Source organism: Eumetopias jubatus, unplaced genomic scaffold (genome assembly GCF_037043125.1).
Source record: "Eumetopias jubatus isolate StellerSeaLion01/CBP00866 unplaced genomic scaffold, mEumJub1_p1.0 scaffold_1, whole genome shotgun sequence".
NCBI lineage: Eukaryota > Metazoa > Chordata > Mammalia > Carnivora > Otariidae > Eumetopias > Eumetopias jubatus.
In genome coordinates this window covers 67,581,003-67,598,379 of record NW_028274807.1, presented here as the reverse complement: position 1 = coordinate 67,598,379, position 17,377 = coordinate 67,581,003, and the positions used below count along the sequence as shown (strand labels likewise).

The window sequence follows — 17,377 nt, the reverse complement described above, 5'->3', positions numbered from 1 at the left end:
CCTGCCCTGTGAGAACACGGTGATAAGGCACCAGCTGCAAACCAGGAAGACACCCCTCAACCAGAAACCAATCATGTTGGCACCTTGATCTTGGACTTCCAGCCTCTAGAACTGTGAGAAAACACATTTCTGTTGTTTAAGCCGCCTGTCTGTGGTATTTTATTACGGCAGCCTGAGCAGACTTAAGACAAACATACTCTTCAGAGTTCTGCCAAGAACAGACTCTACTCCTCGCCTCTTAAATTTTACCAAAATCTCCTCTCTTCACAAATGAAGGGGATATTAAGAAGAGGAAAGAACACTTACCATAAGGCATGATAAGGGTATTTCTTTGAAATAACCAGAGTGGTAAGCAGTGGGTTCCAAGATGCTCAGAAGAATAGGGGTTCTACAATAGTGATTTTCTTTGTGGCACCATCTGTTTTTCTTTGAATGTAATAAAAATGACAGCTTTTCATGTACTGATACTCCCTGAGCCTTTTAAAGTCAAACATATGATGCTATTTTTGTGTAAAGGTTTTTCTCTTGCACCCATTTGTTTCTCCAGCTTGAATTGCTATGTAAACTCCCTTGGCTAAATTACACAAGCTGCCCACACCCAGCGCCGCCTCCCTCGCTATAGAGCCGGGGACGGAAACCTGCCTTCTGTAGCGTGGAGGGTCCAGTACGCATCTCATTGATTGCATCGGGCAGAGGAAGGTTTCCTGACGGGCAGAGCTGCCCCACGCACACTCCCTGGTTGGGGTCATGATTGTGAAGATGCAGCTTTGAAACATGGCTTCAGGACAGTTTTGGCAGCCAACCCTTTGTCCCCCTCTTTTCTTTTGTAAACCTTGATAATCCTCCTTTATCTCCCCCCCCCCTTTTGCCCCAGATGCCCCCTTTTCTCTTAAAAGGCAATAATTTAAAGTAAACACCGAGGGGCCTGGCTGGCTCTGTTGAGAGAGTGTGCAACTGTTGATCTCGGGGTCATGAGGTCATGACTTCAAGCCCCTGTTGGGCATAGAGATTACTTCAAAAAATTTAAATAAACATATTCTTTTTAAAAAAACAACTTTATGGAGGTATGATTTAAATACCATCAAATTCACCATTTTAGGTGTACAATTCAATGCTTTTTAGTAAATTTACCAAATTGTGTAACCGTAACCATAATCCAGTTTTAGAGCATTTCCGTCACCTCACTGTGATCCTCATGCCCTTTGAAAGTTCATTCCTGGGGTGCCTGGGTGGCTCGGTCATTAAACATCTGCCTTTGGCTCAGGTCATGATCCCAGGGTCCTGGGATCGAGCCCCACATCGGGCTCCCTGCTCGGCGTTCTGGAAGCCTGCTTCTCCCTCTCCCACTCCCCCTGCTTGTGTTCCTTCTCTCACTGTGTCTCTCTCTGTCAAATAAATAAAATCTTCTTTAAAAAAAAAAATAAAAATAAAAAATAAAAGTTCATTCCCATTCCCAGCCCCTGGCAACCAATAATCTACTTTCTGTCACTAGATTTGCCTTTTCTGGATGTTTCATATAAATCTTCTGCAGTTGGCATCTTTCAGTCAGCATCACGTTTTTGAAGTTCGTCTATGTTGTAGCAGGTATCAGTATTTCTTTCCTTTGTGTGGCCAAATATTCCATTGTATGGATTATGTCACATTTTTATCCATTTACCAGTTGCTGGACATTTGGGTGGTTTTTACTTTTCAGCTGTTCTGGGTAATGCTGTGTGATCGTTTGCCGGCACATCTTTGTGCAGGCATATTAAACCTCCTATTCTTGATAATAAAATTCTGTGTTTCTAGTTCCTAATTCAAAATGTAGCTGGGTTGAACTTTTTTTTTTTAAGATTTTATTTATCCATTTGAGAGAGAGCACTCGCACGTGAGCGGGAGAAGGGCAGAGGGAGAGGGAGAAACAGGCTCCCTGCTGCCCACTGAGCAGGGAGCTGGAGCAGGAAGCCCCATGTGGGCTCAATCCCAGGACCCTGAGATCATGACCTGAGCTAAACACTTAACCGACTGAGCCACCCGGGCACCCCTGGGTTGAGCTTTTTATAATCCTAGGCCTTAGCCCCTCCAAAAACCCCTCCAAAGCTAAACTGGCTGGTTTTTCTTTCTTTCTTTCTTTCTTTTTTTTAAAGCCTCACTGGCCCTTTTTCTCTGAGTCACTGGCTTTTGATAGAAAGGAGGCTCCCCACTTGTTAGAAAAATGTTCCCAACTCCTGCTTTCAAAAAAAAGAAAGAAAATAGAAGGTGTCATTCAAGTTAAGGGGCACAGACTCTGCACATGCCTTGTGTGCAGACCTGTGTCAGGGGCCAAGAAAGCCAACTGAGAGGAGCCCAGGAGCCCTGAAGACCTTACAGTCAGCGAGTAAAAAGCCAGGGAACTAAGCCTGTGGTATACCCTCAGCAGGCAATAACGAAGGGAGGTCTTAAAGTTATTCTCTCTTCTCTCACCTTCTTTGATAAAGGAAAATTATTTTTAAGAAGTGCTATTTAAAGTCTCTACCCGTTTTTTTTCCAACTAAAAAAATTTCCACTTATGCAAGGAAGTTCGTCTTAGCCAGAGTTTCATGCCTTTCCCATGTACAGGTTATATGCACACCCCTCTCCAAAGAACAGCAGCTGGAAGCCCTCAGCAGCCACTGTCCAGGGCAGCCTTCCACCCTTCATAGCGCTTTCTCCTCAGCAGTCTCAGTTTGGCTGTGTCCAGGGTCTGGGAGCACACAATTTCATGCAGTGGCCTATTAGTCATCTGATGTGTTACACAGTTCTTATTTCAAACCAGATATTTTACTCCTGTTGAGTCTGCACTTAGTCTTGTGTCTGTTTGCCTCTTGCACACAACATTTCATTTACATATTTTGAAGTAGTTAACCCTCTCCTTTTCCAAAGTAAGCTTGCTAGTTCAGGGGTTCTTATAACCTACTTCGATCCCTGGGTGGGATCTAATCCTTTGGAATGGAATCATTGGGATGAGACTGTTAATGTAGCCAAATACTGGTTGGTTGCTTGGTTAGTCGGTCAGCTGGTTGGTCGGTCGTTTGAACAACCACCTGCACCCTGTTGGCACGCATGAAGCTTGTAGTTCACCAAAAACTCATCTCTTGGATTCATAAGCTGGGTCTTCCCCATTCTGTACTGGAGTCATTTTGTTGTTGCTGAAGCATGTATAATTTACAGTTAACCTTGTTAAATTTTATCTTACTGGGGTTTTTTTGTTGTTGTAAAACATAGATAACAAAATTTACCATTTTAACCGTTTTTAAGTGTATGGTTTGGGTGCAGTAAGTACATTCCCATGGTTGTATAATCATCACCACCATCTGTCTCCAGAACATTTTTCATCTTCCCAAACCAAAACTCTATACCCATTAAACATTATTCCCTATTTCCTCCCACCCCTAGCCCTTGGCAACCTTCTGCTTCTACTTTCTGTCTCCCTGAATTTGACTACTCTGGGTACCATATGAGTGAGATCATATAGTATTTGTCCTTTTGTGACTGGCTTATTTCACTTAGCAAATTGTATTCAAGGTTCATCCATGTTGTAGCATGTGTCAGAATTTTTAAGACTCATTCCATTGCATGTATATACCACATTTTGTTTATGGATTCAACTGTTGATGAGCATTTAGGCTGTTTCCACCTTTAGGCTGTTGTGAATAATGCTTCTGTGAACACAGGTGTACAAATATTTGTTTGAGTCTCATTGATCTTATTAGCTTCAGCTCATTACATTCTGCCCCTGTTTTGTGTCATTGGACAATTGTCTGCAAATCAGATAAGCTTGATCTCCCAACTTTTACCCAAGTCCCTTGTTTTTGTTGTTGTTGTTTATTTAAGTAAGCTCCACGCCCAGCGTGGAACCCAGTGTGGGGCTTGAACTCATGACCCTAAGATCAAGACCTGAGCTGAGATCAAGAGTTGGATTCTTAACTGACTGAGCCATCCAGGCGCCCCTTCCCAAGTCCCTTCTTTATAACAGTGTTGTATTTCCTATTGAGCTGAAGATATCATTTTCATAAAATGGCCATTTCCCCCATTCTTTCTTTTTAAAATTATAACATGGTCTTCACAGCTGGGCTCTGGGAGCAGCTGCTTTCACAGATTCAGCCTGAGTCTAAGCTTGCTTTTGGATCAAGTCTAACATGGGTATGGGGGGAAATGAGTCAGATTAGGCTGGATCAAAGTGCAAGGTTTGAGGGGGGTTTGTTGTCTTTCTGAAGGCCACTTAAGACTACACAGAAACTAATATCAGGTATCAAAGGCAGGAACTTAATCTTGGAGTGACCTGATGCGAATTGAATTTGTTTGCTCCACAAACATTTATTGAGCTCCTACTTGTGAAATCCACAAAGTACTTTTGGGAATCAGAAGATGAATAAAACACGGTCCCTGCTTTCAAGGTGATTAGAATGCAAACTATTGGAAGAACTTTCTATTGCAACCCAGAGATCTTTAAGCAAGGCTTCATCCCATAGCTGTAAAGTATACCTCCTTAAGATGAAGAGGATTACAAAATACATCAAAAAGCAAAATGTGCTCTGAAATTATGTTTTAGTATAGCTGTGTTTTAAGCAAGGATTTGGGGACAGGCTGAAAAATGGAACAAAAGCTTCAGAGGTATTTAGGTTTCACTTTGGCTAATATAAGAGCACCAGGAAAACAAAAAGTACTCTTGCTCTTGACAATGTAAAATTCTTATTATTTTTAGGAATTAGTAACTATGCATTTATGAAATTCCTTGTCAGAGCAATTTAGTTAATAGGTATGTAAATGACTAGTTATTTTATTGTGTAGGTGGATCGCCCCATGTACACTTTCTGAGGAAGAATATAAGTGCTAGAAACTATTCACATTGCAAATGCAAAGAAGAAAAGTTAAAAGTTAGAATGCTGTACCTTTGTTGTATTAGGTGTTAGGAATGAGACAGAGAAGATCCATCTTGTCAAAATCTGTTCAGTTCACTCAGTGGAATTTCTTAGTCACATCCAGCTCTAACTGCCTATTTCGGATACAAGAAAACGTGAGTGAATTGGGTGCAAGGTAGTTTCTTGTTACTGGTCTTCAAGCCCGGGCACAGGATCATTATAGACCTGGCTGGGGGGCTGGGGGGGGGGGCACTGAAAGCAAATGCCAGGGCAGCAGAGATACATTTCCATGCGAGATTTGCAGTCCAAGGCATCTAGTGAGAACGGCCCCCAAAAACCACGGGGGTGGGGGCTGTTTTAAAGTTCACTGCATTTTCAGCATGAAAGTAATTCAGAGGAAGTTGGAAATTCCAGAGCCCTTCTGGCTTTAGCCACCTCCTGTGGTCAGCATGGAAGCTTTTATCATTTTTGAGTTAAACCAGGCTACATCTGGGGGAAGAAGTCACCATTGGGAGAGAGTAAATGGGCGCTGCCTTTCAGATGGTCTCTGGCTCTTCTTTCCTCACTTGAATTCATCCTGCCCAGTGAATGAGCCTCATCTTCAGTTGTGTTTCAATCACTACATTCCTCTTCTTTGAAATTTCCGCAGATTCTTAGTTGTCATGCAGATCCAATTAAAATGCTTATTAATGGACAGACCCCAGGCTTTCCACCGATTCGCCCTTCGACCTTCTTACCTAAGTAGTCTTGGCTCCCACTACCATCAGTCCACCTTCTCCACAGGAGGCCCACAGACAAAACACTCATCTGTGTTTTTTCCTGTGGCCTATAGCTCATGGAATTCCTGTTTCTGCCTCTCTTACTCATCAGGAAGCTGAGTTCTTCTCACTTGCCCCTAATCACTTGGCTCTACACAATTGTTGTCATAGGCATGTGTTCCTGGACGTGGCAAGCGCTTAATGTCCTGTAGCACTGATGACCAGACCAGGGCTGTGTCCGCTTGCTCAACCGCCCGGCTCTGCCAGGGAGCAGGGGGCTGGCGCTGCACACTGAGAGTGCTTCTTTGTTAAAATGTTTTATGTGTTTTATGTGTTTGCTTTTGCTCTTGTTTTCCTTTTCCTTCAGGTGCAGAGTGAAGACAGTGTCCTCCTGTTTGTTATTGCCTGGACAATCACAGAAATTATCCGTTACTCCTTTTATACTTTCAGTCTATTAAACCATCTGCCTTACCTCATCAAGTGGGCCAGGTAAAGTACATGGGATGAAGATTAACTTTTGAAATGACCCATCATGTATTTGTCCTTTATTGCTAAATATTGCCTCCAAACTCCTAAAAATAAAGTTGTACAATGTCAACTGTATTTTAATTTTTTTTCTTTAATTGTATGAGACAAAAGAGTTGGGATTGGTGATATGAGACTGGTCTGTGGATTTCGTCAGGATAAGGGATGCTACTTAACTTTGATTAATAGAAACACTTTTAAGTTTGATATACTTGTTATTTTTATTGGATCGATTATTTTCATTTAAATTATTCGATAGAGATTTGATGTAACATCCCTTTTTTGTTCCTATCAAATTTTACTGATGAGCTCCTGCCATTATGCTTTTTGGACCAAATCCAGTTCTCCTAGTCTCAATTTTGCCAACAAGCTATGACTTAATTTTTAATTAATAACCAACATTACGTGCAGTTTTATCTTGTTAGCAATTTTATTTTGCTTTGATAAGTTTTACCAGTAATATTTGTTATGAATTGGGGAAAAGGCTGACAGTTCATCTGTTTATCCGAACTAATTCATGAGATGGTTACGAGCAGTTTTCTGAGTTGGAGAGGATTATGGAGAGTGACAAAGCAAAAGGATCAAAATTGTCCTTGGGGCCCAAGTGCCTCATTTCCTAGAAGGAAAATGGTGGTTCCTAGACAACTTATGAGTTTAATGATTAAATTAGAGACATAAACCAATTGTTTCCAACATTTCAAGTGTGCAAACTCCTTTCTTTTTTTTCCCATTACACAGTTTTATTAGGAAAAGGGAAGAGTGGGAAGAGATGGCAGTTCCTAACTCACCAGGCTGGGCAGGCATTGTGGGAACTGTCTGCTCTGTTACAGGGAGAGTTGGCTGGCCAAGCCCTCATCTTGATGGTTCTTTTGTCTACGGCTGTGCATGGCCTATGGAAGAATCTTCCCGTTCCACCGTCCTCTTTAGCATAGCTGAAGTTGGCAGCAGGGAACACCGCAAACACAGCTTCCGCTCTTTGTCACTGATTTCTCAGCACAACTTCTGCACCTGGAATTTTGCTTGCCGTCAGCCACAGCCAGAGCTTCTTTAAAATTTGAGTGGCTGGTTTCTTTAGCACTACTTACCCCTCAGAATGATTTCCAGTTAGTTCCATAGGATGAACTTCTCTCTGAATTCTTTTTGAAACATAGAGAACTCCTTTTTGAAGTGAAAAAAATGGTGTGGATTCTTCTGTGTGATAATCATTGTAGGGGTTTTTTATTATTGAAAAATTACACAATTACCAAAAGCTATTGTGAATTTTTTAAGGTTTTTAAAATTGGCATATATTTCATTTTTCACGATGATAATGTATAGACATTTGACTAATAGCAGTATAAGCACACCAGCTGTGCTATTCTTTTCAGCCCACAGACCAGACTTGTGGTGTGCTTTGTAGGGATTCCTAGACACGTGCTCCAACACCTCCCCCACCAACTCCCTGCAAACCCCCCAGCTCTACTCCCACCCCTGCCACAGGGCAGGACCCTTCTATAAACCGTGACTCGGCGCCCCTACTTTACTAATGATTGGCATCATCTGTATTATTTTAGGGAGTTGTATTGAATGTTTATTTAGTTGGACCAAATTTTGAGGCCAACCAAACCCATTTATTTTAGAACATTCAGAGACATACCTGCTATAGGCCCTTTTCAAAAACTGGCTTGTAAAACCTGAATTTAAACAGTGGGTAAACGGGCGTCTGGCTGGCTCAGTAGAGCATGCGACTCTTGATCTCAGGGTCATGAGTTCAAGCGCCGCATTGGACATGGAACCTACTTTAAAAAGAAAGAAACAAATAGTGGGTAAGTAGGAAAATGTAGAAATCATAGCTTCCTGAAAGACCAGTACTGATTAGAGGGGTGGGAATGCATCTTTCTACTCATGCTGGCTTCAAGCCTCAGTCATGAATATTTTGTTTTGTTTTAGGTACACACTTTTCATTGTGCTGTACCCAATGGGAGTGTCGGGAGAACTGCTCACAATATATGCTGCTTTGCCCTTCGTCCGACAGGCTGGCCTGTACTCTATCAGTCTACCTAACAAATATAATTTCTCCTTTGACTATTATGCATTCCTAATTCTGATAATGATCTCCTACATTCCACGTAAGTAAACAGTTCGTATATTTATTTATGTTTTTAAAATTGGCTCTACAATAATTAGAGTCAAATGCCTTTGGATGTTTTTATACCATATCAAGTAAATGTAAATCTAATTTATTAGGAACGCTTTGGTTTTTATTGAATGCTGACTGTCAGAGGGAATTTTTTCTAGTAGTAATTGAATAAAGATGAACCCTTCTCAATACAGCTGCCAAAACGCAGCCCTTCTCAGTGTGTGGGTTTGAAACACTGAATAGCAGGAAAGGTGAACTACCTATTGGGGGAATGTGTACCCCTTACAATGATTATCACACAGAAGAATCCACACCATTTTTTTCACTTCAAAAAGGAGTTCTCTATGTTTCAAAAAGAATTCAGAGAGAAGGTCATCCTATGGAACTAACTGGAAATCATTCTGAGGGGTAAGTAGTGCTAAAGAAACCAGCCACTCAAATTTTAAAGAAGCTCTGGCTGTTTGTGGCTGACGGCGAGCAAAATTCCAGGTGCAGAAGTTGTGCTGAGAAATCAGTGACAAAGAGCAAAAGCTGTGTGCAGAACAAAAAAGGCCATTAAAGACCTTACCTTGACTTTTTCTGTCTCTGGAGAACTGCTTGTTATGGTATTTGGAAAACATTGTAAAGAGGTATTTGCATTTTCATTATATCAAAATAGACACTTCATTTATAAGGAATCAGCAGCTAACTAGAAACAAATTAAATAAAAATAGATTTATTTTTTTCTATATTTCTTATTTTCTTGTTTGGATATGAGCACTAAAATCATCTGAACAGGACATAATGTTCTCTTCAGAACAGTTTCCAGTTATTTTAATAGTACTGCTAAAGGTTTAAAAACGGATAATCAAAAGTGCCTATCAGCGTACTCAGTATCAAAGAGAAATGGCCATGTTTGAGGCTTCTGTGAAGTGAGTCCTATTTGCTGAGGAAGAGTTGTTTAGTCCTTTTCTCAAATTCTGATATTCACTTAAAATCCTATGACTGATTTTCACGTATCCAAAAGGATTTTGTTTTCCCCGAGGACATAAGAAGTTAAGGTTTCTTCTCATTTAGCTATTTCTGTAGCCATTGTCACTGTGAATCTTATTTTGGTCTATAAGATGCTATATTCTTCCCTAAACCTCAGGTTCAATTCAGACAGGAAGGTTGGATTTTTCTCCAGCCCACAGCATGAACTGAATGAATCATCGTAACAGTCGTAAGCGACATGTTTGTGTCCCTCTGTGGAAAATTGCATTTCATGCATTGTGAGAAAAAAACTACATCCAGATTTCATATGAGCATTTATCTTGGAGAAATTCTTGGACAGCAGTTCTGCTTAATGATTCATTTTCCACTCTCTATTAATTATCAAGTCCTCCTCTTTGGTACTGGAATCATGGTGGCCAAAGGCCTTTTCTCTTAAATTGAAAAAGGTAGTTGATTTTCAAAGAAAACATAAATAGGGAAGAGTCTAAAAATTTAATAAAAATTAGCTTACAATTGTTCATCTTTTTAGTTTTGTTCCCTTAGAGTTTCATTTTCCAGTCTCTAGAGCAACAGTTCCTACTTGGAGTTTTGCCACACCCAGAGTAACACATATTATCCCAGTGGGCACCACAGAATTTATTAAAAATCAGCATAAGGGACCGCCTGGGTGGCTCAGTCGGTTAAGTATCTGACTTCAGCTCAGATCATGATCTCGGGGTCCTGGGATGGAGCCCCAAGTCAGACTTCCTGCTCAGCAGGGAGCCTGCTTCTCCCTCTCCCTCTGCCCTTCCCCCCTGTTTGAGCTCTGTTCCCCCCCTTCTCTTCCTCTCAAATAAAATCTTTAATAAAATAAAATAAAATCAGTATAAGGTTTGAATAAGAGATAGATGCCAGACTGGATAACTGGAAAAGGAGCAGGGATGGTGTGATGAAATCAAACCAATAGCAGGATGCTGCCACATTGACAGAAATCTGGGACCCCTACCTGAGAGTTGCTCTAAGATCTTAGTCTGCCAAAGAAGGAGGGTCCTCATTCCAGGAGCAGCTCTCCAGGACAGCCTCAGTCTCTCTGTACCTCCTCGTTTTTTTTGTGCTCTGGTGGCCAACCATCTCCCAGTCTTTTGCCTCTGCCTCCTGACCCCTTGATCTAGTTAAGGGGCCTGGTCAAGCACAGCAGCCCTTCGTAGTGATAGGATTCATGAAGGAAAACAAACTCCATTCTGTGGGATTTTCTTTCTGGGCCTTCAGATGGAGAGAGAAGAGAAAACACAAAAGAGTAGGGTGGGCTCTCAACCCAAGTTGGCTTTCTTTACCTTGGTTCCTTCCCCTTCTTTGTTTCTCAGCCTCCTGTTGGTAAGAACTTGGGTGGTGAAAGTCTATATTATTTCTTTCTTAAGGTAGTTTAACTCCTATAGACCAAGACAAAGGGTTGATTTCAAATAAAGATGAACAGATTTTCTCCCAATCCCTGACCCCGCACCCAGGCTCAAGATGACGGCCCAGACCGTATCTTCTACAAATCAGTTGTGTTTGCTGGCACTCATTATGCCTTAGGCCTGAGCCAGTTGTCCTGCATGTTTTTAGTTGTTTAGGTTGTTAATATTAAGACCAGTTTGTACAGTTCATTCCAGCCAGCAGCACATGTCCAACTTTCCAAAACTTTGTATTTATAAGAAGAAAATGCAGAGTTAAGAGGGGTTGCTATTTGACATCCAGTCTTCTTTACCAAATTTGGTTTTCTTTCTACAATGTAAGTTTCTTTTAATCTTCTTTAATGGGAAGTTGGTGATATGCATGTATTATACAAAATAACACCTTTTATTGTTGTACATGTAGCTCAAATTGTGGCCCATGAGCCTGGGCCCCAGGAGTTTTCTCATATTGGGGTGCTGTGGAATCCTTTGCAAGGTGCTCCTTTCCCACTTTGCTGCAGCTGCAGTATGTACAGTCTCTCCAAACTCGGTAGACATCTAAGTCCTGTCTACATTTCCTGCCCCCCAAATTGGTAAAAGTTGGCTTTTACCACCCAATAGGAGTGGGGATTTAAAAAAAAAAAAAAAAGGCTGAGAAATGAGAAACACTGGTGTTGGATGAGGGCACTGAGAAGCTGGGTGCTGTCCAGGTTGTCAGTAACCATAACCACACCTCAGATTTTTAGAGACCAAGAAAAAACTTGCCCCAGGCAGAGCATTTCCATTTGCTCTCAGCCTCCAAGTTTTCCTCTGCCTAGAGAAGCCCCTACTCCCACTGCAACACTCGCATGCACAGTGACCATCTCCATTCCATGTGTCCTCCTGGATAGGGAGAGCAGAAGGTAGAATTCAGAATAGCCTATTGTCAGGCTGAGATTGTTTGGGGGTTTTTCTTCATTGTCGTCTATGGTTACAAAGAGTAGCCATGCATCTGGAATTGTTTCAGCTGTTACGGTTGGGCCAGTCTAAACATGTGGGTAATTCAGATGGAGACAGTGTCACCCAAGTTCTGGTCACCAAGAAGTCATTACTAGAACTGTAGAAAACCTCCGGCCCAAGTGCCCCCATTCTCCTGGCCTCGCCCACACACATTCCTTTGCTTGGTCCTTTACAACCTCTGAAGTTGTAAAGAATTGAAAGAGCCATATCTGCCCTCCATTTCTGACCTCAGGCCCTTGCCTGTGGGGATGAGGGTACTCCACCATCTTGCTTTAACTGCCACCAAGGGCCTGATGAATGGTTTCTAGGTCATCCTTCCCCAGACCCTCTGAACTAGCAGGGAAGCTTTAGCCACTCCTGCAACCGGTGGAAAAGTCCTTAGTGTACTTTGCCACAAATTTTCCCTTTAGTAAAGCACATCTATAGAAATATGACTGGCCCCACATTTTTAAATGATTGCAATTAGCATTCCTTATGGTTTAATTATATCTTTACTTCCAGTTTTTAGATTATAGAGCTTGTCAAATTTTCTGGCTTTCATACCAGAATAGTTCTCTCCCCTCTTGAATTCTATGTACAAGCTGAGTCTTTTCTCTGAATAACTTCCTGCCTACAAATAGCGAGTGGACTGGATGGCAGCCCTGTTCAGCGTCGGAGCCTCCTCTGAAGTTTATCAGATCTGTGTGCACACACCCACTGATGTCTTGGAGTACTTTGGGAGGACCATTTGAAATTTGGCCAACTTGGAACCAGTTTAAAAAGGAAGAAACTGTTGGGGTGCCTGGGTGGCTCAGTCAGTTAGGTGTCCGACTCTTGATTTCGGCTCAGGTCTTGATCCTCAGGGTCGTGGGTTTGTGGGGTTTTGTTTTGTTTTGTTTTGTTTTTTTTAAAGGAAAAAACTGTCAGGGGAATCGTAGAAATTACCTCCCCAGAAATACAGTTTACTTTCTACAAAGTGGAGATTGGAGCCGTTGAGAAGGGAAAGGAAGGAGGGAAGGATAGTGTACATTTAAACCAACTCACTAGGGTTCTTACATAGGTGTTGAACCCCCAGTTCACAGTAGCCTTGTGAAGGCAGGTAGCTTCAGCTGGCTTTTCCCAGCAGGAATCCTGTAGGCATTTGGGGTAGGACAGTTCTTAGTTGTGGGGGACCGTCACACATTGCAGATTTTGGCATTCCTGCTTCGTGTGCTGAATGCCAGTAACCTCCTTCCTGCAAATCTACCCCCCTCCCCCCAGCTTCCAAATACTCCCAGGGAGGTGGTACCACCCAATTTCTTTAGAACCAGTACTTTGTAAAGTAAGCTATGAAATGACCAAGAATAGGGGCACCCGGGTGGCTCATTCAATTAAGTGTCCAACTCTTGATTGCAGCTCAGGTCATGATCTCAGGATTGTGAGATGGAGCGGCACTCAGGCTCCATGCTGAGCATAGAGTCTGCCTCAGATTCTCTCTGCCTCTCCCTCCCCCCTTCCCCCGCTTGCTTGCGCCCACACTTGTTCTTTCTCCCTCTAAAATAAATAAATAAAGTCTTTAAGGGAAAAAAAAAAAAAAAAGAAATGACCAAGAACAGAATCTCTAGTGCCTAAGATATTAGCTTACTTTTCATAAGGACTTTCTACAGCCAAACTTGGCTTCTTCATGTTCAGATAAAATGTCATGGCCCTCTTCCCCCTCCTCTGTCTTCCCCTTCAAAGAACAACCTTTCTCGGGAAATGCTTTTGGGAGATCCCCTCAGGTGACAGAAGGGACTAGACTGAGTGTCAGGAGCCCAGAGCCTGGTCCTGATTGTCAGGAATTTGCTGTGAAATCCCAGGCAAGTCACCTATCCTCCCTGGGGCTTGAACTCCTCCTCTGTAAACAGGAATAATAAGTCCATCACTAGAATTCACCTATTTGTAACATCAGAGAATAAATGCAAAGATACTACGAGAGAGGGTAGAGTGTTATTTGGCGGCTCTGTGGCATCTCGATGGGTAATGATAGTGATGGTACTGTGTGTCACTCCAGTCCGGACCACCCTTCCCCTTCAGCTAAAGCAGGAAAAGGTAAGTCCTTGTGCATTTTTCCTACCCTTACCCAAGCCCACCGTGTTCCCTTCCTTGGTTGCTGGATGAGAAAGTGAGTCAAAGAGGACCCCAAGTCCATGTGCTTTAAGGAGAACATGCAGTTTTAAATGATCTAGCTCCTTAACCAGTTCTTTCTTTTCTTTCAGTTTTTCCCCAGTTATACTTCCACATGATACACCAGAGAAGAAAGGTCCTTTCTCATACTGAAGAGCACAAGAAATTTGAATAGCTCCTGCTTCCTGCGCACCCCCAAAAAACAAACTTTTCAATGACAAAAAATGCTGCAGACTTTTTGAGTTCCCAATACGTTTCATAGAAAATAAGTAAGAACTATTTTTAAAATATTAAAAAAAATAAAAACCAAAATCCAGTGTCACACAGGCCTGGGATTTTATTTAAAACAACAGCAACAACAAACAACAACAACAAAAACTATTACATAAAACATCCTGGCCGGTCCATTTCAGCATGCTCTTTCAACCAGAAGTTCCCAGTATTTATGATGGTGCTGGAAAGGGATTTGGCGTTTTATATCCTCCTGTTTCCTTCATGTATCTGATAAGTAAAGATCTGTAATACTAAATACTTGAGAGTTACAGTCTGAGTAAGGAAGTTGTACCAGCTGAATGCCCAGCTTGCAGTAAGAGTTCTGTTCCAGTCTGCAGTGTGTTTCGCATTCCCTTTTCAAAGTGCTTGACTGCATGCTGGAAACTGTATTTTTGAAGCGGTAAACTTTCTTGTCTGGAATGTTAAGAAGTTATGGCTGGGATCTATCTCCCCCTATCTAATGAATGAATTATACCATGTATATGTCCATGAAGCTTTGGGGTAGTACCTGTAATCTGAAAACAACTAGAACCCTTTTGTTTGTTTTCAGTTGAGTCGTTGCAGCCTGCCACTAAGAAACGTGCTCGAGTTTAATAAGTATGTGTACATCGTAGAGAACGTATCTTATCTAGGGCTCAGCCTCAATCATATTTTAACACAGTGACAGTTCTCAGAAAGGGAAAGCTCAATTGCCAGTAAATGACGAGTACCTTTCACCGTGTCATTCTCAGAACACCTCTGAGTAATGTATTTACCCATAGCTATTCTCACTTCTGGACCCAAAGCCAGGCTAGTCACGTAAGGGGTAGAGAATCTGTAATTGAAAGCACATGGAAGGTGTTACTTTAGATATGTAGACCTGAAGAACATTTAGGAATAGGTTTCTATACCCTTCTTACTTTATTTTTAAATGTCCTTCAACTCTTCGGTTAGGATCCTTTTCCTAATTACGGTCCTGTGTAATCCCCACCACCTTGTAAGTCCAGAGGTGGTGAAGTGCCCCAGTCGGGCAGACATGAGCTAAAAGCGGTTCCCTCTCCCATGTGTGGGAGCGGCCTAGAAATACTTTGGTCATGTGGACCATATCTAATTGCCGTCATGTTTTCATACCATTTAATTGCTGAACTGTGCATTTAAGACTCTTGAAGAAAGGGCTGATGAAAATGTAAAGCCCAAATTCAGATGTGCATTAAATTTTAAACACAGAATGTTCTTTGTGGATTCTTTTCTCCCCCCGCTTTTTTTAAATCATTGATCTTTAAAATTTTAAAGGCCTAGCTTACTAGCTTACTGAGTAGTTATTTAAAATATAATTGCTAAAAAAAATAAATAAAAATAAAATATTGCTAATATCAGAAGAGTGTCATAATGGAAAACTTATTTTTTAAATTAGTTTTTAAATTATTTTCATAGAAGCCTGATAATGAAGATGAAAATGAGAAGAAAGTATGGAGCCTAAAAAAAAAAAGAAAGTATGGAGCCTAAAATTTATTGCAGGCAGATGTGTAATAAAATTATTTTTGAATTGAACATTAAAATTCTGCTTCTTTAAGTCAGCACTCTTAACTTGGGCATGTTGAGACTAGAATCTGTTCTTACACTTCATAAACTAAATATAGAGAAAAGATTATTTTTCGTGTTTTTTTTTTCTTTTTCCTAAATGTATTTCTGCTGTAAAATAGAAACAATTTGAGTTATATTAGTCTTAATTACTTAGTTTGGGTAAGATTTTTTTCAGTCGTTTCTGGAATAGTTATAGAAGATGGGGTGAGAAATACAGGTTTTCCAGGATCGGATTGGGGGTTTTATTCGGGCCTCTCTGTTATAATTTGTCACTATTTATGAAAAATAGTCTGTCGCAAACAGTGGTGTTTCATCAAATTGAACTTTGGCAGCAAGAACACAGCAAGCAACTCCCTCCTCAAAAAGGGTCTCCACTGCACTGTGTATTTTTGTCCATCGACATTTAAGATGCTCGTGGCAGATAACTAAGGCATGCACTCGGCCATGTCCTTCATTCACCTCTCTCGGTAACTGGTTGCTTTATCTCTGACATGAATTAATTTCTCCTTTGAAGTGGTGGTGTTCTATGAATTGAGAACATCTAACCCCACCAACTGTCACATCTTACAAAGTGTGAATGAGGAAGGCAGTGTTTGGTGGGTATTTTGTCAGACTTCTTGTTTTCATTTCAGGACATAGTCAAAGGCATCATCTGCCCCGCCGCCCGCCTGGTTGGGTGTTTCAGATTTCCCCCTTCGGGGACCACCTTCCGGCAGAGAATTCTTTTGAGGTATGCAGTAGTGCTTTGTAGACACAAGCTGCTAATCTGCATCTTGCTGTGTTCTGTTTGCTCAGGTTGGGATCACTCATTTAATACATACTCACCATTATCAAAGGCACCATGGAGAGTTAGTCATGGAATAAAGCACTGTCCTTCCAGATAAAATCCATTCCTCTGGAGTGAACTTCCCACAGAAAGGGTTTAGAAGAACTAGAGGTAAAGAGGCATATGAAGATGGTGTCCTCATCTCTACTGGTTTGTTTGGATTATTCATTTATAACACAAGATCGGCGCTGATGTGGTACAACCTGCAAATTACTTTCAGTTCTGAGTTTCTAGATAAAACATTATAAAACATTAACATCAGTACATACTGCTCCTTTGAAATTTGGGTAGAAAATTATACAACCATATATATAGTCCATTTTTGTATTTTTTCTATGTTGTGAAAACCAAAATTGTAATTTTATAAGTCTTTGATTCACTAAAATTATATAATTTAAATGTATTTTTTGTATATTTAGAAATAAGGAGTTTAAAGGCTATGCCTAACTTTCTATGCATGCATTTGAAGCTGTTTTTACCTGATAATGTTAATGTAGTAATAAGTTGTATTCATAAAATACTGATCTGTGTTGCATTTCAAAATAAACTGGTGCGTGCTCTGCCTGGATTTGAAATACCAGTGCATCTAGTGATTTTTCACATTAAGTTGGCCTGAACGTGGTGTTACAGGAATATGGAAGAGTTTCAGTTTTGTCACAGATTCCAGTTCTTTCTTTCATAGGTTTAAAATCTATTTCTGCTATTCGTAATGCACTTACACAGGAGAAATAGATTATATTAAGAGGTTTCCAAAAAGTCGTTCTTCCTGCCAGTCTTCAAGCTTACCAAGCCCCTCTCAGCCTGGCCCCAGAGGGACAAGAGGGACTACTCATGTAAGCGACCAGGAAGTCGGTAAACGATTGAGGATCCTTGTCTTACAATGTTTGGGGTTTTGTTTTGTTTTGTTTTTTTACAATGTTTTTTTAATCTAACTTTTCTAATATAAG

The 17,377-nt window shown here is 41.1% G+C and overlaps 1 protein-coding gene across 2 annotated transcripts in view; it reads left to right on the top strand.

Moving 5' to 3' along the window:
* HACD2 (3-hydroxyacyl-CoA dehydratase 2) overlaps positions 1-17,005 on the top strand; it is a 113,594-nt gene extending 96,589 nt beyond the window's left edge. The window contains exons 5-8 of one of the 2 annotated variants that reach the window (XM_028091312.2): positions 5,985-6,106; positions 8,072-8,250; positions 13,861-14,037; positions 16,400-16,479. In XM_028091312.2, the coding sequence (XP_027947113.2) occupies positions 5,985-6,106; positions 8,072-8,250; positions 13,861-13,943 (384 nt within the window). In that variant the 3' untranslated portion in view covers positions 13,944-14,037; positions 16,400-16,479. Of the gene's footprint in view, positions 1-5,984; positions 6,107-8,071; positions 8,251-13,860; positions 14,038-16,399 lie in introns of both variants that reach the window. The other variant, XM_028091311.2, reaches the window with a different exon arrangement.
* Positions 17,006-17,377: the final 372 nt, after the last annotated feature.